General features: G+C 42.3%; 1 protein-coding gene across 2 annotated transcripts in view; it reads right to left on the bottom strand.

Annotated features, from left to right (window-relative positions):
* The window catches only part of STN1 (STN1 subunit of CST complex), a 54,463-nt gene that overhangs the window by 11,716 nt on the left and 20,561 nt on the right, over positions 1-22,186 (bottom strand). For both annotated transcript variants that reach the window (XM_067537008.1, XM_067537009.1), the window contains exons 3-7: positions 15,928-16,023; positions 9,966-10,037; positions 8,063-8,236; positions 6,319-6,430; positions 3,824-3,992 (exon numbers count right to left, since the gene is read on the bottom strand). In XM_067537008.1, the coding sequence (XP_067393109.1) occupies positions 3,824-3,992; positions 6,319-6,430; positions 8,063-8,236; positions 9,966-10,037; positions 15,928-16,023 (623 nt within the window). The remainder of the gene's footprint in view (positions 1-3,823; positions 3,993-6,318; positions 6,431-8,062; positions 8,237-9,965; positions 10,038-15,927; positions 16,024-22,186) is intronic.

The following is a 22,186-nucleotide window of genomic DNA, read 5'->3' as shown; positions in this document are numbered from 1 at the left end:
AATCCCTAAAACCTCTCTTGCCTATGCCTGTAGCCTCACCTTCCACACACCACCCACATGCCTCTCCTATATACTTTCTCCTATTCCAGACTGTGCTTTCTTTCATGCCACTCAGTCTGCTCGGAACAAGCCTCTCAATGCATGTTCAAATCCTTTAGCTCTTGTCCTCCAAAGATACCCATGCCTATTCCACATATCATTCCAGCTATAATGACCATACACCTTTTGGTATCGAGCTGTATAGCATTTCATTTGTGTCACTGGACTAAACTCTTCTAGGCAGGGATTGGGTTCTCTTTGTCACAAGAACACCAACTGTACAGTACTATGTACATATTTCTTATTTGATATAACCCTATATAAGACAAGGAGTCTGTGGGCAGGTAACCCTATGTGACATTACATCCCTGCCCCTCCTGAATGAGGAGGAAGGCTTGGCAGCTGGAGAGATAAAAGGGGGCTGTTAACTTTGTGAAGTCCTGCAACACGACTCATCTAACAATACTACTTTATTACTCTGTAGAGCAGCCCATCAGAGGATCTCAAAGCACTTTATGAACATTAGTGATTTACAGCCTGATCCAAAGCACCTCAAAAAGAATCTCAGTGACTTATGGGCTTTGGATCAGATTCTTAATCCTCACAGCTTCCACATGAGTTAGGCACAATTACTGGGCTACACTGTCAAAGTGACTAGATTTTGGGTTCCTGTGTTTTAGGGCGCTCAACTTGCAACACCTCAGAGGAAGTCCGATTTTGGGAAAGTGCCAAGAACACAGCAATCTGAAAATCAGTCCCCCTTAGGGTATGTCAAGTTAAGTGCCCAAAAATGGAGACATCTGAAGTCACCAGTCACTTTTGTAAGTTTAGGCCACTCTCCTTAGTCTACATATGGGAAACAGAGGTAGAGCTTAAATAATGACTTCCCCTGGGTCTCACATGGAGCTTGTGGTAGAGTTAGCAATAGAATCAGTCTCCTAACTGTTCAATTCTGTGCAGCCACACATCGCACCACAAGCTGGAATTTATATAGCCAATCATTCTCACCTTCTGCCTTTCAAAAACAGCTATCCAAGCAACAAACAGGTCAAGGTGTGGAGTGGAGCAGAAATTATCCTGTCTGCCAGGGATGAGTGTTGAAGGCACAACACATCCTGGGGTGTTCAAGTATCCTGGTATAATGGCACGTGGTATTGTTCATATCAACTTCTCTTTGCTTTTCACATAGCACTTGAGCCTGGGCTTAGAGCGGGTGACAAGTTCCATAAGAGAGAATCCTTGGTTTATCAGTCCTAATGTCATCTTGTTATCATATCTGCATCACTGTCTCAACAGGAGGACATAAATCCACACTGGAAAGCCGATAGACAAGCACATTAGCATCAGCTATGCATGAAGCAGGACAAACAAGAAACCCAGGCCTGGAGTAAATATAAACAGCATTTTTAAACTCCCTGTTCTAAATACTGTCCCTATTGACCTTGAGATTATAATTGGACCAAAGAAAGTATAAACAAATGATCTGGAAAGCAGAATTCCAAAAGAGCTGTCCAAGCTAGTGACATATTAACCAAGTGGGATGGTGTTGTTAAAATAGCACACTGTACAGCTTCATAATGGAGGAAGTGCAAAGTAAACTGCTTGACTCAGGAAACTAAACCACAGGCTATGATACAACTGCAGCCGCTTGGTTGCGAGCCACACCAAGGAGCTATTTATTCCAGTTCAGGAACTGGATGGATAAAGTTTATACATAGTTTTCATTCAAAGAAGATCCAAATACTTGTTTTTGACAGATGAACAATAGCTTAGGGTATTCATGGACATGCTAAGTACTGGGTGACAGTTGTCTCCACTTCCTGCTTGCATTCTCCACTGCAGTATTTATCTTCTCTATTTTTGAAACCCCTTTTTCCCCTCAACAACAGATGAGGGAAGTGATACAGCTCAGAACAAAAGGGGCACTGCTTATGTGTGGAGGTTCCCAAGTTTTTTAAAAACTATTCTGTTAGCAAAAGCCAAGAACAGCAGCAACAGGGATTTACATTATGGTAGCACCCACTGCTACCCCACTTTTTGCTCCCCCATCCGGGTTACACTATGTTGGGTGCTGTACACACACTGTTCCCTCTGCTGAATGGCTTTGTAAACCATTAATCCTGTTACTTCTATGAATGCTGTGACTTCAGTGTTGGAACTTTTCATCCTATGTCAACACTGCGGGCGCCACAGTGATTGATGAAGCGGGATCGATTGAGCAGTTAGTGTAGACCAACTCAATTGATGGAAGATGGGTTCTCTGGTTGACGCCATTAGTCCACTTTCCCAAAAGGAGTAAGGCTGCATTGACTGGAGGGCGTCTCTTGTTGATGCAGTGCCATGAAGACGCCGCGGTACGTCAACATAAGTACGTCGATGGGAGACACGCAAGCTACATTATGTAGCTTGCATATCTCCAGTCGATCACTGCCACCAGGGTAGACCAGCCATAGTCACAATCATCATTCCTTTCTATAACCCAGATGGTTATGGACTTTTAGTTTGAATTATTTTTATCTGGTTTGAAAAAAGTTTATGCCCAATCCTGTGTTTGATGTTCTTGTACTGGTTTCTCGACCACAGACTGTCAGTGCTCCTGTTAATATTAATTCTAGCTTGCTTTGTTAAAAACAGAACAACAAAAGCTCCTTTAATAAAAAAGGACAAAAGAAAATAAATGGTCTCCAGGAAGCAACCACTAGGAAGCATTATACAAACTGCTGAGAGTAGTTTTCATTATTACTTGAGTTCAATGAAGAATTTTTTTCAGATATAAATGTCCCTCTACAGTGTTGCAAAGCCAAAGCCAAAGCATTATGCTAGCACATGGGAACCAAAAAGTGAAACTGACCATTGACGTTTTCTCCATTCTAGGGACAACGGAATGCAAAAGTGAATCAGTGTTATCATAATCAGGTTTAAAACTCAGCTGTTATTAGTAACACAGCTAAGGATTTAAAATTATACAGGTACATGGACCAGAACTGCACTTCATGTAAATTAGTATAGCTCCATTAACTTCAATGGAGAGACCAATTTACACCAGTGAGAATCTGGTCTGTGATTTTTATCTCAATAATCATAACATTCTCAGCATGTTATACACCCATTTTACCATTTAGCCAGCATCAAAATGAGAACCAGAGACCATACTAGCATATTATTGGAAAGCATCCCATTTCTCAAACAGTTTCTTTATTTACAGCTCTGATTCCAATTAGATCTAGGCTTCTGATCTCCACTCCATCCCACAACCCTGGCCTTACATAACTGGAAATGTCCAACAAAGAGGACTTTTAATAGGAAGCAGATGTCCACCCAATCCTTTGTAACTTTAAACATATTTTAATATACTAGGCTTCAATCTCTCTCCTTGATCAAGTTCAGCACTACCCAGGCCTCTCCCACAACTGCTGCAGGGTCTTCAAGAGATCTCATACACTGATATTTCCACTGTGTATCTAGTTTTCATAGATCTATGCAAGTTAAAGATTGAACAGAGCCATTGTTAGATTATGTAGTATATCCCCACAGCTAGCATATTGTTCCCTACAATAGAGTTTTCCCCATCCATTCTCCAGCCCCATTTTAAATGTCAGAAGTGACAGGGATTCCCAGGTACTGTGAAAAACTCATGCCTATAGCTAAAGATCAGGAATCAGCAAATAAATGCATAAAAGATGGTTCAAGACTCAAGACATTTCCACATACACAAATCTGATAGCAAGCATGAGGCACTATTTTCCCTAGTCAACATTCAAAAGCCAGCAGTTACTGCACTTACCTGCTGACAGCTGGTCCTGGACACAGGCTGACTGGCCAGTGACACCAAAGCTTCAACTGTTTCTAGATCCTGTTGGTAAAAGGTCTGAATTCTGTTCTCCAAGAGGAAGTCTCTCACTTTCTCGCTCAGCACCTCAATTGAGCTTGTAAGGTTCTGACCACCTGGGGCACTATAGGGATACAAAACTTTAGAACATATCACAAAGCAAAAAGTACGTGGCCAAGATTTTAAAAAACCGGCACCTAAAGTTGAGCTCCGAGGGTGGGATTTTCAAACGTGCCTAAGCAGAAGTCAATAACACTTCTGTACTGTATTAGCTTAGGTGCTCTTGGAAAAAAAAAAATCTCACCCCTAAATCCTTATTTAGGCACCAATAAACAGGTGATATAATAATGTTTTGATTTTAAGGTCTGATATCTCATGATCTAGGGTATCAAGAAACAAAGATCTCAGACCATTGGAAAGGGGGATTCATGGCTTCTGATTCTAGTAAAAGGAAGCTGCTGGGTGCTGAGCACTTTTGAGATCCAGCTATCCGTCTAGGCATCCATTGTTGAAAATCTTGGCCGTTGATATTTACATTATATATACACACTCACACAGAGCAGTAAAACCTGTGAGACAAATTGTGTTCATTTTGCCCCTTTCACTGCTTCACCGCCCTGTCCTTCTGCCTACTAATCCATTTTTTCCCTCACAAGTACTACTAACATAAGAATGGCCATACTGGATCAGACCAATGGTCCATCTATGCTGTCTTCCACCAGTGGCCAATGCCAGGTGCTTCAGAGGTAATGAATAGAACAGGCAATCATCAAGTGATCCATCCCGTCAGCCATCTTAAAACTTGGGAGAAGAATTACAAGTTGTCATTTTCCCACCTAACTCTGGCAGAGAAATATTTTCTTCTCCTTTCCTCTCCCTCCCCACACAATCTCCAAACCCAAAATGAGGAACATCGACTCCCAAGTTATGTAGAGCTAGGGCACAGGATGACATTAATTCCTGGACCAGGGCCAGATCTAAATATCTGCTCTTCTTCAACTCATCAGGGCTAGAAACAGGAGCTTTACACCATTAGACAGGGCTAGGAACCCTCCTTTCCAAAAGCATGAGGTTTTTGTTGCTAGATAGATCTAGGCTGATGACAAAATATATGTAGAGTTTAAGGCCAGAAGGACATCAAATCATCTAGTCTGACCTCCATTAAGCTTCACCTAGTTGACCCTGTATTAATTCCAGTAACTTGCATTTGGCTAAAGGTTATCTTCTGGAAGGGCACCTAGTCTTGACTTGAAGACTTCATGAGAGACAGAGAATCCAATCACTTTCCTTGCTAGTTTGTTCTAATAGTTAATCACCCTTCACTGCTTTTTAATAAAATCACAGGTAAAATACCTCCATATTCCTATTCTTGGATGTACACACAGATGAATAAGAGCTTTTTTGCCACAGCATTGCATTGGAATTTTGCACTTAGGCTGAGTGTGCACTATGAACCTTAAATCCTTTCCAGAATCACTGCTTTCCAGGATACACTCCCGCATTCTCTATTCATGGTCTGCTTCCTTGCTCCTAGATGTGTAAGTCTGCATTTGGCTGTATTCAAATGCATTTTAAAACATTTCACACGTTAGGAGCTGCAATGTAATGATGCAGGTATCCAGAACGTGGTTTACTCAGGGTTTCCTGGTAATCAAGATTCAGTCAGTTCAGCTATAATTATTCCCTTCAAATCCCAAGGAGATGGCTCTTCATCAATGGCTGGTAAACAGGGTAGAATGCTCCTGCTCTTCAAGGCCATTCACTGACTCACAGTGACTAACTTTCCACAAACTGAGACTGAAGGCATCCACACACATGGAAGAAGGTATATAAGGCAGCTGCACCATCTCTATCTTGTTTTCATCTCATGCTTCATTTCTCTGGACTGGATTTATAACAAGGAAACTTTAAACAATGAGTGATGACCCCCAAGTTGTTTGGGTAATTTCCAGAGACTTTGCAAAATCAGTGGTTTATTTCACCACTGCTAAAACCTGATTCAAGAACTTTGCAATAATTGTAGGCATGTGATTTTGTGACCATTTTAACTCTCTCATCCTTCTTTTTCCCTAAGAATAAACCTTTAGATATTAGATGCTAAAGGACTGGCAGCAGCGTGATTACTGGATAGCAGCGTGAGATCTGAGTTGTATATTGGCCTGACTGTGTGGCTGATCTCTTGGGATTGGAAGGACCCTTTGTTTGATTAAATTGGTTTTAAATAACCACCCATCATAAAGTCTAGTGTCTGGGGGGTGAAACAAGGGCTAGAGATATCACACGGTGACACTGCCCACCTATTTTCCCCTGCCCTAAGGGCTGGGTATACTGCTTCTAAAGTATTTTCAGCCCTTTGCACACTGCACAACATGCTTTGTTTTCTACCTGGCTACCGTGCTTGGCTTTTAATCCACAATGGAGCTCCACATTAACTTCTGCTAACGGCTTACCTTTGTGCCTCCTCTGGGATTTTGAAAGGCTTATCATAAACTTCTCTATAAAGGTATGGGAGCTCCAACATCCTTGAAATCTGAACATCACACATAGGATCATGCACTTTATCTGCAAGGATATGGAAGAAAAAACCAACCAACCATGACTGGGACTTCAATATTAATTCATTAGATAAGCACAGCTCAGCTGCTACAGTATTACATATACATTGGAGCAGCACAAGAGTTTCTCATGCCAAATGTAACTGGCACATTTTGTTCTCTGCTATTCTACAATAAAGAAAAAATGTTTTTATGTTATTACTTAACCAAAAAGCAACCGTAAACCAAGTGCTTTTCACTTTGCAAAAAAGCAAATGATTGTTGTGACAGTTGGGGAATAGGTATGTGTCCAATTCTGAATTGGTTTTATGAACACTGTTTGTACTTATTACAGTCATTCTGAATTGGATCACCCATTACATAGCAGGAACTTGACATATAGGGAGGAGCTATGTCTGGGAAGGTGTGAGAAACCAATCAAGGGGCCATCGGCATTGAATGAGCCTCCCCAAGTGGCCTTGCAGGTAATCTCTGCACAGAAGCCTGTTTGGGGAGAAAGGGGAGCTGGAGTCCTCCCTTGCCTGAGCACATGGCTGACCTGGAAGAGCTGCAGTTTCCTCATTTGACCGCCTGACAGAGGGGCAGAGAAGGTGTGCTCTCTAAGTCAGTGGAAGACCCAGGAAGGACCTTACCTCCCTTATGGACATGGACCAAACACAGAGACTCACAACAGGGGCTGAGATCAGGCAGAAAGGGATTGCATTCAGTAGCTTGTTTTCCATTTATCTGTAATTCTCTTGTGCTTTCTAAGAGTAAAATGTGTATGTAAGTGAGAGAGAGAGAGAGAGAGAGAGAGAGAGAGAGAGAGAGAGTCTAAGAAATTTCTTTGCTAAGCCTGTGTTTCCATGCTTTATTGCCATTTGGTCACTGAAGGATGCAGCTAGGAAAACCAGAGCTCACACAGACATGTGAACTCTAGGGAGGACATAAGCAACTGGGGGGCTTGGGAGAGCTGTAGCACTAGTTCCAGGGTCCAGACAGCTGGACTGGGGGGAGAGGTGCTGACAAACAGTAGGACAGAACCTGAGACCTCCAGAACTAGAAACTGTGCCCAGTCACTATCCAGACCCAGGTGGTTTTGCAGCACGTGGGATTGAGCAGTTGGATACCATCACAACAAACTAGTGTCCATCTAGAGAATGGGACTGAACTAGGTTGTGACAACTGTCACTAATTTTTCCAAAGTGATGTGGATCTGGGTGAAGTGCAGTGTAAATGATCCACAATTCACATAAGCAAGACTTTAGGAAGGTCCTTTCCTTAAGTCAAAGAAAACTTGTACTTGAATGCTGAAATCACCCTAACAAAGGTCACAGTATGTGGATAGCATCCTTATACGCATCCTTAAACTGTATGTGGTTTTTAGCACTCCTACAAACAAGAGACATATTGCCAAATGAACTGTACTGCGGGACTAAGATGATGTTGCTTATTAAAAACACATTCAGTTTGATCCCAAGAATTACAATGCAGATATATAGATTAGAAATCAGATCAAATATAGGACACACAAAAACGCTTAGAGATAAAGCTGAAGCAAAGCTAATAACATAATATCCAGGGCTGTGAGCTTATCACATGTTCACTTAAAAAAAAAAAACAAAAAACACAGCACTTCAGAGAAACTGATATTGCTCACAATAAGTGGAGGCCTGAATTTCTCGCTGCTCTCTGTAGATTCGGATATGACCTCGGACCCTGACAACATCCCCAATTTCCAGCTTGGTTTTCTGGTGCATCTCTTCCTGGAGCTTCTTAATCTGTTCAACTAGATCAGGGCTGCAAGATGTGCCTGGTCCTCCTGATGCAAAAGCTGTTGGCATATCAGAGGTAAGTTTTAGAATGATACTTTCCTTGTCACATTTTCAAGGCAGAGTTACCAGAGAAGATCAGCTAAGAGCCTAAGCTTCATGGTACCATCTTATTAAAGAGAGCAGCATGCTCAGCAGCATTGGAGCTCCCAGGCAGCACATCTCAAGAACATCAGCTTTTAGTTTAAAGCTCTGCATTTACTTATTTGTTTTTTTAAAACCGTTCAGGTATTGCTCTTCATGGAAAAACAAATCTGAATTTATCACCATGAACATACCCGGAACTGTGATCAAAACCAAAGATTTAATAGTAAATTAGGCATTACCTTCCAGACTGGCAGGCTGAGCAAAATGAGAAGAGCTTTCATATGGAGGGAAAAGCCTAAGTCACCTGAGGTAACACAAAAGCATTTGTGAAGTGGTACCATTTTGTGCCTGTAATTATGTGAATGCAACTTGACAGAACTTCACATTTATGTAACACCTTTGCTTGAGAGTCAATTCCTTAATTGTTTGAAAACTGAAGCATGATCCTGGCAGCTACAATCATGGCTGCAGCAGGCTGGAAAAGAGTCTGCCTCTTCCTTCCCACAGATGGTTTATAAAATATAAGCTATTCTACCAATGGAAAGAGATTACACAAATCAGGTTAGCAAGAGGTGCTGCTGCCCTTGTGTAGTCTGCTCATTCTGAGCATGTACTAATGCATCTTTCATATGAAACTTGACAGGTTTATTGCCTTATTATAGTTTGGAAATTAATACTTTGCCTTGACATACTTATTTGAGAGTGACACATGCATTAAAATCAGCTCTGTTAAACACACAGGGCTAAACTATGTACTGGTGTAAATTGGCACCATTCCACTGACTTCAAAGGTGTTCCACCCATTTACACCAACAGAGAATTTATCCCCCCATGTATAATTGACCTCAAGGGTGACAGTGTGACACCAGTTATATATAGGCGCGATCCAGAGCCTATTGAATTCAGTGTAAAGATTCCCACCAACTTCAATGGGCTTTCCTACACCCCTAATCTGAGGGTAAAGCAGTTAAAGTAGCAGCAAGAGGGGAAATAAGTAAACTATTTCACTATTACTGATCTGCATCACCACTTTTTTGCAGATTTGGAACAATCCAGCTCACTGAACTATTTCCTTCATGTTTTTAGGTTGTTATAAGCTACTTTCAAGGCAGGCAATGATGGGGCACATGCATGTGGGAGCAGAAAAAAGAAATATCCACACAAACTGAAAAACTGCAGGTACAGACATGCCTGATGTATCAGAGAAAAAACATAACAAGGTCACAAGTCAACTGGTTCGGTTTGGGAACTGCAGCTGTAACACATGGCAGGTTTCCAAGATATTTGTTACCAGATGAGGTCACACAATGGACCATAGAAAGAAGATTCTTTGAACATCTTTGTACTGGCAAACTGAAATGCTACATCACTCTGATGAGCAGTGGTATTAATGGTCATGGATGCAATGTTATTGTTGGCATCACCATTGGTAACAGCACAAGAGGATTGTATAGGGAGGCTTTGCTACAGGACAAATATCTCAAAGCAGCTCAGGTGACAGGATGTGCTAGTAAACATTCTTCGTGCCTGTGAATGTAATTTGCTCTTGTGCTAGCTTGATAATTTACTATCTGATCTGAAAAACCATACAAATAGAAGAGTAAGGTCATAGCTGAAAAGTGCTATTACGTACTTGTACATTACCTGACAAAGGCTTTTCTGCTTCCGTGGGATTTTTCCAACAAATGCAGTTTATAACCCCAGTACTGTCATCCACTGTAAGAGATTTGCAGTAATTAAGAAAACAAGTGGTCTTGGCATTCCAAAAGATCACAACACACAGCCCAGCCCTTCTTGTTTTATCAGTATTCCTTTGGCTCAGCCATATAAAGGACAAGTTATTTACATTATTTTTCTAAATACTACAATATTTCATCTTATTCTGAATCACATGCCAGAAGGAGCCCTCACTACAGACTTTTGCAGCATCCTCCCTCCACATGCATTATTGTTTGCTCCATTATAAATGTCAAACTCAATTATTTTAAGTAAAATCATAACACGCTGAAACAAAACCGATCTACAGTACTCTGCACATCTACTGCTTCTTTCATTTTAAGATATCTAACATTAATTAGGCCTTACAAAACCCATGTGAGGTAAGCAAGAATTATGTCCCTTTATCATTTAGGCTGTAAATTCTTTGGGGCCAGGACCACATCTCTGTGTGGACATGTACAGTCCCTAGTACAATACCCAATCCTGATTCGATGCCACTAGGTGTTATTGCACTATATTATATATAAAAATGAGGCTCATGGCGGCAGAAAGGGGTTAAAACTAACATCTTTAACAGTAGATTCTGATTTGGGTGGTCAACTCAAGGCAGCCTGAGTCAGATTTTCAGGAGTGCTGAGGATCTATAATTTCTATGACTGGGATGCTCGACACATCTGACCCTATATCTCAAGTTGGGCATCCAAAAAAGCCTGAGGATCTCAAAGTCAGATGCCACTTTGGAAAATGCTGGTTTGACTTGTCTAGGGTTATACAGCAAGACAGCAGCAGTGGGAAATAAGCCACAGGGGTCCTGACTCCCACTCCCCTTCAAATAACCATGAAACTAGGTATTCTATCAGACATACCAAAACACACCAACGGTTCTCAATAACCCTTCTTCCTCCCACCTCCGTTCCAAATTTTTTTTAAACAAGTCAGAAGTAGAGAGCTGTCAAATCTTAAGCAGAAAGGTGATCTTATAACAAATGGTACTGAGATTATGTGGGTCCTGATCCTGTAAAACACAATTCTACTATGACCTTGGGCAAGTCACTTAGGAACCCAGCTTTGTAAATATCGGCCTAGGAGTTTGGCCCCGATAGCTATATTTAAACAGAAACAGGTGGTCTGGTTTACAAAAGTGCTGAACACTCACAGGTCCCCTCTGAATTCTAGATTTTGGCCTTAACCCTTGTGTCTCATTTCTCCCACCCTCTCATCAGCAAAGGGACTATTTACCTATTTTACAGGTGTGTAGCAAGGCTTAATTCACTAACCTTTTAAAAGTACTTTAAGGTTCTCAGATGGACTAAGTCCCAGAATTCCGAAGTGAAAGAGACAACCATCACAAATCCAGCCATCTATTTAGGGAGGAGATTCTACAGAAGTACAAATGGTAGTGAAGACCCTAACTAGCATTGACTTTACATGAGAGCTGGGCACCTAACTGCCCTGGGTGCCTCTGAAAAGTCTCCTCCATAGTTGTTCCAACTCTCGAAATGTCTTGGCACCAAATACTCCGTTTATGTACCATCAATGGGTGGCAAAGTAATGATCAGCTTATCAAAAGAGATCAAGAGGTTACTTGACTACAGTGTTTAAGTGCCTTCTCAGGAAGGAAGCACTAAAGGGCTCTTAAATCTAGCAGAGAAAGACAGAACTAAAACCAATGGCTGGAAGCTGAAGCCAGATGAATTCATATTAGAAGTTAGAAACAAATTTTTAACAGTGAGGGTGATCTACCACTAGAAGAAACTACCAAGGAAGTGGTGGATATTCCATCTTAAGACTGTCTTTCTGGCAGATAAGCTTTAGTCAAGCACAAGTTATTGGGATCAATATCGGGGTAATTGGGTGAAATTTAAAAGTCTGTGCTACATGAGAGAGCAGACTAGGTGATCTAATGGTCCCTTCTTATCTTAAAAAGGTATGAATTTATTACATAAAGTATACCAGTATAAACTTCTCCACCTACCCTTAAATGGGATAGCATCATTATATCAGTGCTAAACCATGGAGGATGCACAGATTTAACTCATCAAGATAGCTAGTATTTCTAACTGTATCAGCACTAGTATCTGACTTCCTATGCAATGCTATTTTCAAGTTCCTGTACAAAGGGAAGTATCATACAAAGAAGAAATCCAGCAGTCTCCTGCATGTAAGAGGACACAGACAATACTACCTACTGTAGTCCTACCATAGGCAATGAACTGGGGAGAAGAAGTAGTCAGAAAACAAACACCAAACCACCAGATTTTATTATTGTTCCATAGATCAAGATTAAACCAACTGTTTGAAGGAATTTGTCCAACCAAACACCCATCAACTTCCTTGAAATCAACTGTTTAGTAAATCAGAGAGCAGAGCACAAAGATCCTGTCACAGCAATGCAAGTGTCACAATTCGAGGCTAGCTGCAACTCTAATCCCTTCTGTGGCCTCAAAGGGTACCCTCCTCGGGTCTCAGGCCTCATGCCTTCACCTCTCAAAAAGTACCTCAACATTTGAGCTTGAAGGTGTCATTCCCAGCCTGCACCGACATAGCATGCTAAAAATAACAGTGAAGCTGGGGTACCATAAGCGGTGGCATAGGCTCACTGTCCAACTACATACCCATCTGGGCCCCCTGGATATGTATTCGGGCAGCAAGCATAAGCTGCCGTTTGTGCTACCCCAGCTACATCTCAAGCAGAGCTAGCACAGGTATGTCTATGCAAGTTAGGAATCACACCTCAAACGTAGATGCACACTCAGGGCAGAATCCTGTGATTCTCCCACTCTTGGACCACGTCCTAAATTACAATACCCTGAGGATTCACTATGCTTACTGATCTCTGGGGTATCAGCAGTACTTCCCTTCAGGACCAGTGTATTACAGTGACCCAAAGACAGCCTCCTTAAAACAGAAGCATTATTTAACCATAGAAACAAAGCATGGTGTACGAGTAAAAGGATTTTAAAACCACCACAAGGTCTTGTGACAGAATCCCACTCGGGGTGAAGCCAGACAGGACTCTAATGGAGTTGGTTTCCTCTCAGGGCCCCTGGCCCTTCCCTCCACCAGTCTCAGACATGCCCCTTTGCTCCTCCCCAGTCTTGTCTCTCTTTCCTGGGCAGGGTGGTCACCTCTCCTTGTTTCTGCCTGCTGCAACCTGTTGCAGCTGGTTGGCCCAAAGGAAGAGGGGTCCTGGCCATTGTCTGTGTATATGTAGCCAGAGGAAGGTCCATCTGCCCTCTGGTGGTTTCTGCAATGATCAAACACCCTGGTCCCATTCCCGAAATACATGAGTAACACATAGGGGAAACTGAGGCACATGCATAGTATTCTGAGAAAACACTAAGAATATCTCCACTTTGTCACAGGTCTACACACTTCTCTCTTACCTACAGGCTTGCCATCCCTTGGCTGAGGCCATAGGCAGGTCTAAACTCCCAGAAACCCGAACCTCTGGAGTCTGAACTCCCCTGAGCTCTCCCTGCCTCTGTCCTTGAGGTCCTGTTTTAAATCCAGCTAAAAAGTTATTTGTTCTCAGTTTTCCCAGGCTTGAGTCTGCTGCCCAAAACCAGATTAGTGAGCTCTGCAGGTCAAGCCAGAATATCAAAGAAAAATGGACTTTGCATTCTTTCAGGTGATTTGTCCAGCCTTTTTCCCCCCCTCAAGTCTAGAAATATCAATCTAGTCAAGCTGGGTTTTGCTAAAAGACTCCTTGGAAGCCTCAGAGATGCATAGTAAGAGTTCTCACTTTAATGGAAGGGGTAGGAGGTTCTTAGGATGTCTGTGTTAAAGTTTTCTCCTAAAATGTTCATTATATATTTACGTCAAATAGTAGTTAATAAAAAAGGTAGATCGAATTCATTTCCCCTCAGTTGACCAGATTTCATCCTTTTCTCACTTCACCACTAGTTCTTCAGTCATTATAGTCTTTCAGGGTAGAAAAGACCTAGATTTCTAATGAAAAAAAAAAGAAAAGAAAAAGAAAAATCCAAGCAGAAATAGATTTGTGTGCACTTGAGGGAAGAGCCAGGGAAAATTATCTTTCAGGCCTTCTGTACATATCAGAGAAAGACAAAAAATACAAGGACATTTACTCCTTTGCAGGTCACCTTTAAAAACAGATGGGAAGAGAGCGACTGCTGAATAGCATCGGGCACTCCAACTAATGCAATACTCCCTGCTTCACCAATCAGAGGCTGTTTAGCTGAGAGATCTAAAAAGTTAAGAGCAGGAAACGGTCTAAAAAATTACAATATACACTGGTTGAGTCAGCCTGGCTGAGGCTGAGAACAGGACAGGGAGGGGCAGCCTGGCAGGTATCCTGAAACCTAAACCAAGAACTGTGGAACAAAAAAGGGAGAGGAGTTGAATGTAAAAGGGCAGGAGGAGAGCAGGCCAGATGACAGCTCTACTTAACGCTGTTGATCTAGCATCCGAGACCTTAAGTCCACACATTCCCTCTAGGTTTTTTGTTTTTATTCCTCTGTATCGTGCACTGGTCAGATGTCTTGAACTAGTCTACCTGTTAAAAAATACTCTTAGACTAACGTGTGGAACCCCCTCCTCCCCTTCAAATACGCTTGCAAACTCAGCTACTTTTATTATTATATTGCAGTAGCACCCAAACATGCCAACTGTTTTCCAACAGCAGAGAACACAAAATCTAAACAGACGAGACACACACTGGTATTTGAGGTGATGTTCAGTACAAGGTCTCATTAGGTTTCTGATTTCACTTGCACCAGCAATCATCCTTCCACCTCTTATCTTACGTATTTATATGACCCCTAGTACCATAGTATCTGAGCATTTCACAATATATAATCTCTCCGCAACACCTCTGAGAGGCAGGAAGTGCTATAATCTGCATTTTACAGATGGGGTACAAAGGCACAAGAGATTAAGTGACTCACCCAAACTCATACAGGAAAATGCTGGTGGAGAAGGGAATTGGATCTGCGTCTCCGCAGCCCCAGGTTTATACCATAACCTCTGTCCCACCCTTCCAGGTTGCCCCAGCCACCTGATGTGACATCACTGCTCCAGTGTGCCCTTCTTTACCGCAGAAATTCCAATTTGATACAAAGGCCTGGAAAAGGAGTTTGTTTGTTTTTTTAAAAGCTAGTTAGTGAATTTTGGGAGAGCACCTCCTTGTGGGTGAGGGCAGGGACTGGTGTACTACGGAAGCACAAACATTCTATTTCTAGTGGGGTAGAGAGCAAGTGACTGGTCTCATTGAACATTTCAGGCCAGGTAAGCAGCATGGGTGGACTCAGAGTCCCATTTAGTATGCCTTTACAAAAACAGGGAGATGACCAAGGGCCAAATTTCTAAAGCTATTTAGACACCTAAACATGAAAACAGACACCTGGTAAGATTTTCAAAAGCACCTAAGCACCTTACTCCCAATGGGAAAATTCCCCTAGACGCCTATCTGCATCTTTGCACACCTAAATACCTTTAAAGATCTGGCCTTAAGGAATCTCTTCAGGCCAGTAAGGAAAAAAGGGAAGTGATTTTCCCTCTGCAGAAACCATCAGATCTGTTTAGATTTGGGAAGAGTGTTGTATGTAAGTTAAGAACAAGAGTCTGGATTTCTAAATTCTATTCCCTGCTCTGCCACTGATTTACTATGTAGTGTTGGGTGAGTCACTTAGTTGGCTGTTCAGCTTCCCCACCTGTAAAACAGGGATATACTTTCCTGCCTTTTTAAAGTGCTTTGAAATCTTCAGATAAAGTGTGTTATAAAACAGTGGAAAGTATAATCAATTAGAGTCTTTTCAAGAACAGACAATGGTCCAATCCAATAAGGCAACTTCTGGGTTCTAATGGCTACTAAGTTTGGAGGCCAGGAAATGCTAAGAAACAAAAAAAAAAAAACTTTTCTTACCTCCATAGCTATAGAAGGCATCTCGTTCTTTTTTTAGAACCACTGTCCCAACAACATCCACCTGTCTTACTGGATGTCCATTATAAAAGAATATACCTATGGAGAAAGACACAGAGCATTTCCTTTAAGTGTGACCAAATACTGCTGCAGGAGTCCTACATTGGTTAGCAACTCATGTCATTAGAAAGAGGAGTCTCTTGCTCTTTTAATGAGTTTTAAAGTTAGCTAATGTTTACTTATACCAAAAATATCTGATGGATGAAAATGGGGCAAAAAATAGCAGTACTAGCTCCACCCACTTATTAGCTTAAAGGAGACATCAATCACAATAGACACTACAGATCTCCACAATTTGATCCGCCCCTCTCCTTTCTTGAATATTTTGACTATTTTGTTTGTTGCCATTAGGCTACAGAGTAAATATTCTTTTACCTCTGAACAGTTCATATGTCTCCCAGTACGATTGTTTAAGGCTGTCTGCAGAATGGGGTATATTGCCTTCAAAACGCAAAAGATTCAGAGATTTTCACTACCAAAAGGGTTAGAGACCATTTAAAATAAACAGCTTAGATTCTGAAGCACAAGATGTAGGTGTCAGGGGAAACTACTAACTCATTTAACCACCATTACAATATCCTTCCCAGACTTCATTTGTGTGCATCTATGAAAAAGACTTCGATAGGACTCTTGAGTACGAAAATATCTGAGAAACTTCAAAGTTCTTCTGGCAGCTTCTACCCAGCATTCACTTGGAAAATACAGAGGCCACTATTACCACCCAATACCTCTGTCGAGAAACAAAACTAAAAATGCTTAAGTAAAATGCTTAACTAAAAATGCTTAAAGTAAGTGATGCGATACACTATACATACAATCACAAAATGCGTTAGTGCTCATACTATCAGAAAACCACACTACGCAGAAAAGATAGAAGATAATTTAAGAGATTTAAACTACTTGGATTGCTAGTTATTTTAAATGCATATATTACCTTCAACTTTGAAAGATGTCAGCTCCACTGAGATGCAGACCCATATGGTGTGAACAGCAGGCAATATATGTGAATAGCATATGATACACTGAACAAAGCTATGAATTGGAGATGGAAAGTTTTGGCTCAAGATACCAGGTCAAATCCCTAACCTTATGAAGGAAGAGATGTGATATTTTAATGCACATACATAACAGGAGGTCAGTTTAAGGTTTGGTATTAAAAATAATAAAAACTGACAAACCTACAATAACTTGTCCTACATAGCCAGAGCAGATCTTCAATAACCTCAAATAGGTGTGGAATTAACTTCTTCACATTACTAAGCCCTGGTCTACACTTATCCGGAAATTCAGTAGCAGTCGACGGGAGTTACGCAAGCTATGCAGAGCAGCTTGCGTAACTCCCGTCGACTGCTGTGCTTCCCTTTGGCGTGCCATCTCCACTGCGCTGCACCTTTTGAGGAGATGGTTTAGTTGAATCAACTTCTGGATCGATTGAGCAGGTCTTCACTTCCACTCAGTCTATCCAGATAGATCGATCTGACGGCAGTGAATTTGCCACCATCAGTGTGTACATAGTCTGAGACAGAGGAAAGTTTTCAAGGTGTTGCACAGTCATTTAGCCACAAAGCTTTGATATGGAAGTTGTGCTGATAAAAGCAGACAGCATACTTTGAGGAATTACCCACTGCTGTGATCTTAAGAGTTGAGTGTATTTGTTGTGCAGCTTCTTGGGAAACATTTAATAGGACTGACCGCTTTCCTTTAGTCAGCTCCCTGTTTCTGATTAAATAACTGTAGGACATTGGGGCCACCCCTCCCTGTCTGGCTGGGAGCCCCTTTGCTGTTGCACCTAAAGAAACAGGATCGAAAACAGGGAATTAGCAGTCTCAGGTCCCTGGCCCTCAGGCAGGGCTGGGCAAGTATGCAGTCTATGGCCCCTGGCCCTCAGCCAAGTGGCAGAGCTAGCAAGCAGTCTATGGGCTCTGGCCCCTCAAGCCAGGGGCACAGCACTAGGCAGTCTATAGCCCCAGGCCCTCAGTCAGTGCTGGGCAACTAAGTAGTCTATAGCCCCAGGCCCTCAGGCCGGGCACGTGCGAACAAGTAGGCCTCCTGGCCTACAGTGGGGTAGCTGCCATGCCCAGGGGGGAAAGCAGGGGAGGTAGGGGTATGCGGACCCACCCGACTCTACCGCATCCCAACCCAGGGCCTAAACAGTGGCAGAAGGTTCCGGCCCCGGGTCAGCAGGGTCCCATCTGAAGCATGCTGACAGAGTATCAGGCTACAACACTGACTAAGCATCTGCTTTCCCTGGTCTACTTCCTACCACTTCATCATAGGGTACCGGACTTTATTGTCATCATCGGTTTCCTCGGAGTTCCAGGCGGTAGGCCACTCTGGCAGCTCCTCCTTGGTTTTGATGCTGTAGCGGTCGGGCTCTACTTCCAGCAGTGGTGAGAAGACATCCTTTTCCTCCAGAGCTCTAGCCCAACTGAGGTGTTGGGGTCTCCCTTTATACTTCCTGTCCTGGCCTTCTGCTTCCAGTGGGGTGGGCGTGGCTGTTCCTGTTCCACCCACTGGGGCGGGTAGGGCACCCTTCCTGTCCGTCTCAGAGGGAGCCATGCCCGCTCACTGCAATAACAATGAATGCTCATATAGAAACTCTTCCAAGGATCTCATGGCACTTTATATACATTAATTACACCTCACCATCCCTGTGCTATGTTTCAGGTGCAGTGTAAACATCTCAGGTCAGGGATTGTGTCTTGCTTCATTGTTGTAGTGTGGTGGAGGCCCTCAGTACAGTATTCTGCTCATTTCACAGATGAGTACACTGAAACAGAGTGGCTAAGTTGTGCAGCCAGGAAGGAATAGAACCCAGGAATCCTGACTCCCAGTCCCTGTATGAACATACAGAAAGCCACCTCACTGAGATTAAACAGCATCTACTAGCATTTCTTTGAAGGGTGATGTATTGGTGTTGAGGAACTACGTCAGGAGTTTGTCTGTCTTTCGGTCACTGGACTGAATTCTGCTCAGAATGGTAGCGATCAAAATCCATTACCAGCTACCCGTTATCCTGGGGCCTCTGTGAGGTGAAGGATGTTCTCAATCTCTTAGTAAACAGGTATATACATTTTAAATTCACCACCCTTACTGATATAACCAATATATTTTATACTGCAGCATTTGACTCTGGGAGGGAAGAAGCAGTGGGAGAGACAGGGATCTTAGTTGGAAACTTGTTTGCTCTATGCACATGCAGAGAGCAGGACATGGCAACTCAGATTAGGACCCAGAAATTTCCAGAACAGGTTGCAGCAGTGAGCGGATGTGCATAACAGTTGTTTAGAAGATGTATATGGTGTTTTCACTGTGGGCATCACTGTGGGCAGTCACCCTTTAAGGGCTGAGGTAAGGGGGTGTGTGTGTGTGCACGTGCGTGTGTGTGTGGTTATAAATACAAGAGTTACAGAGAGCCCTGTAGACTGTCAGTGGCTCACCTATGCAGGACCAAGAGATGTGTTTGCTATGAGGATTGGCTCCCAATCCCTGTACCTTTGTGGATACAGGCTACAATATTCTGTTTCACCTGAAACTGAGGCCTGGTCTATACTTACAAAGAAGTTCAGCGGCAGTTGATGGGTGTTACGCAAGTTACATGTAGTAACTTAACTTAAGTCGACTTCCTAAATCCTCTTCTACGTGCCATCTCCACTATGCTGTGCCGATGGGAAATGCGTACCCAGCAATGCAACATTATGCTTTTGGGGGGGGGGGGGGGGGGGGTGTGTGTGTGTGTGTGTGTGTGTGTGTGTGTGTGTGTGTGTGTGTGTGTGTGTGTGTGTGTGTGTGTGTGTGTGTGTGTGTGTGTGTGTGTGTGTGTGTGTGTGTGTGTGTGTAAGATTTTATTAAATTGACTTCCGGATCAATTGTGTGGTTCTTTACTTCCACTCAATCGATCTGGATAAATCAGTTTGACGGTGGCGAATTTTCCACCATCAGTATGTACACACCCCGAGAGAACCAGTCAGCCAGTAAGCCAGGGGCTGGAATAGTTCTGAAATGCTTGAAAGGACTGAAATGCTGCCATTTCTCAAGTGCTGAAAAGTTCAGGTGAAACACGTTCCATACTATGGTCACTCTAGAAAGACTGAGAAATCACCTCCCATCAGAGGGGATGTGTTCTGATGTGTGTGCAATGAAGTATAGAAAACATTATGCTGAAAACTTGTATTTGAACGTTTGTAACAGAAACAAAAGGGGGAAAGTCAGTATAAGGAATACCAGTAGATTTACTGTCCAATAGCTGTTTAAAAGTTATTCATAGTATTCCAAAACCTATTTACAAACTTGAGTAATTACATGTTTGTTTTGCTAAGAAAGTGTAGAATAGTCTGAAAATTGATTGAAAATTATTAATATCCATTTATCAGGGTTTTACATAAATAATGCTACAGTTTAACTTTGTTCAGAACTTCTCAGAAAAGCATTACAAAGACAGAGCTCTGGCCTGTGCTTCTGCAAAGAGTTAAGCTAAAGTGCAGGAAAAAGGGAGTGTATAGTAATACAGAATATTGCCTGCCATCACTCTGCCCCCTGCACAGACAGTCTGAACAGAGGTATAATGGATACAACATACATGTGGAACTGCCCTCTGACCTCTTTAGGATCAGGGAAACTTAGTTTCACTAAAGACTGGAGCCCCACATCTTTAACTAAGCAGTACAAAATCATAGCAGTGTAGAATCTTTAATGACTGCTGCTACTGAACCTGCTTTAATGCTATTTGTAGTTTCCCTTTCTTGTTGATAAGATGCTGTCACATTGCAATGGCAGTAATCTGGCTGGCTGCACTTTAATGCTGAGAAAGAGGCTCATTTCCATGCTCTAATTACACTGTGCTGTTGCATTTGACACCCACTCTCATTTTAAGGCCTGTGGCAATTGCTGCTTTTATCTGGGTGGTTTTCAGCCTTCATGTCACCATTTACAGCAGAAGAGAAACTGGCTGGTGTTACTAGCTTTCCTCACTGTTGTTCTAAGCGATTAGTCATTGTTGCACAGAATACTAGCAGTTAGACCGGAAAAAAGACTTATTAGATCATTTAGTTCATATTCCCAGTGACCAGTGCAAGATCATTCCATACAATATATTCTTTAGTGATCTGTACAATCCAGATATAAATAATTTGAGTGATGGGCCATCCCGTCCTTCCCCAGGGAATCCGTTCCACAATCAAACAGATCTGACTGCAAGGATGTTTTTCCTTAAGTTCAGCCTACATTTACTTTTTAAATTTCCTCCTATTGCTCTGTGCACTGACCTAAGTCATTCCCAATTACCATTAATGACTGGTTTATAGCCAATTGTATATTTAGCAGCATCTGGTCTTTAACAAACCCATTAGTGGAGGGGAGTTTTGGCAGCAAATGTATACATTGTCCATCCCATTCCCCATCAGCCTCCCCGGAACACTTGTTTGTGTATAGTTCTATTCTGATGGCATTTGATGTGTGTGTGTGTGTGTGTGTGTGTGTGTGTGTGTGTGTGGGGGGGGGGGGGGGGGGGGGGCGGGGGGGCGGGCGGGCAGCGACAAACAAACAAACAAACATGCTGGAAGGCACCTGCATTGGTTCATAGTCTGCACGCACACGCACCTCCCACCCCCAAAACAGTGGAACAAGAGTTAGAATTATGTTTGTTCCATGACTTTTCATCAGTATATGGGACTGCAAAGTCTGTTAAAAATATATCTATACAAAAACGAGTGCAATGACCATGGTTGTGCAGAGAGAGACAAACTCACAGGAAGTGGGGAAAGCTTGCATGCCCCAATTTTAAAAGGGTGGTACCTTGACATGGTGGAGGATGCTTCCTTATGAGCGTCTTATAAATAAGATTAATGACAAAAATTGAATAACTTCCTGTGGCAGATGAGGAATCTCTCTCAAATAAAACCTCAGGGCATGCAAATGAGAAATAGGAGCATATTTGGGAGAGAGAGAAGTGTTGTAGCGGTCTAGGACTTTATAAGAACAGAGAATATGTTTATTGATATTCATATTATTTTAATTCTTCTGCTGTGTACTATTAATTGTTTTGCAGAAGCACCCAGGAGTCCCAATATGAACCAGGACTCCACTGTGCTAGGTGCTGTACAAAACACAGAACAAAGAGACAATCCCTGCATTATTGTTTTTAAATCAAGAAAATATTAAGTAATTAAAGGTAACAGTCTGTGAACTGTTTGTGGCAAGACCA

The sequence above is a fragment of the Emydura macquarii genome, unplaced genomic scaffold, assembly GCF_026122565.2.
Source record: "Emydura macquarii macquarii isolate MOO-44397 ecotype Brisbane River unplaced genomic scaffold, CSIRO-AGI_Emac_v2 contig_3692, whole genome shotgun sequence".
NCBI classification, from domain to species: domain Eukaryota; kingdom Metazoa; phylum Chordata; order Testudines; family Chelidae; genus Emydura; species Emydura macquarii.
The sequence above is the reverse complement of the archived record's forward strand: the minus strand, read 5'-3'. Positions and strand labels throughout refer to the sequence as shown.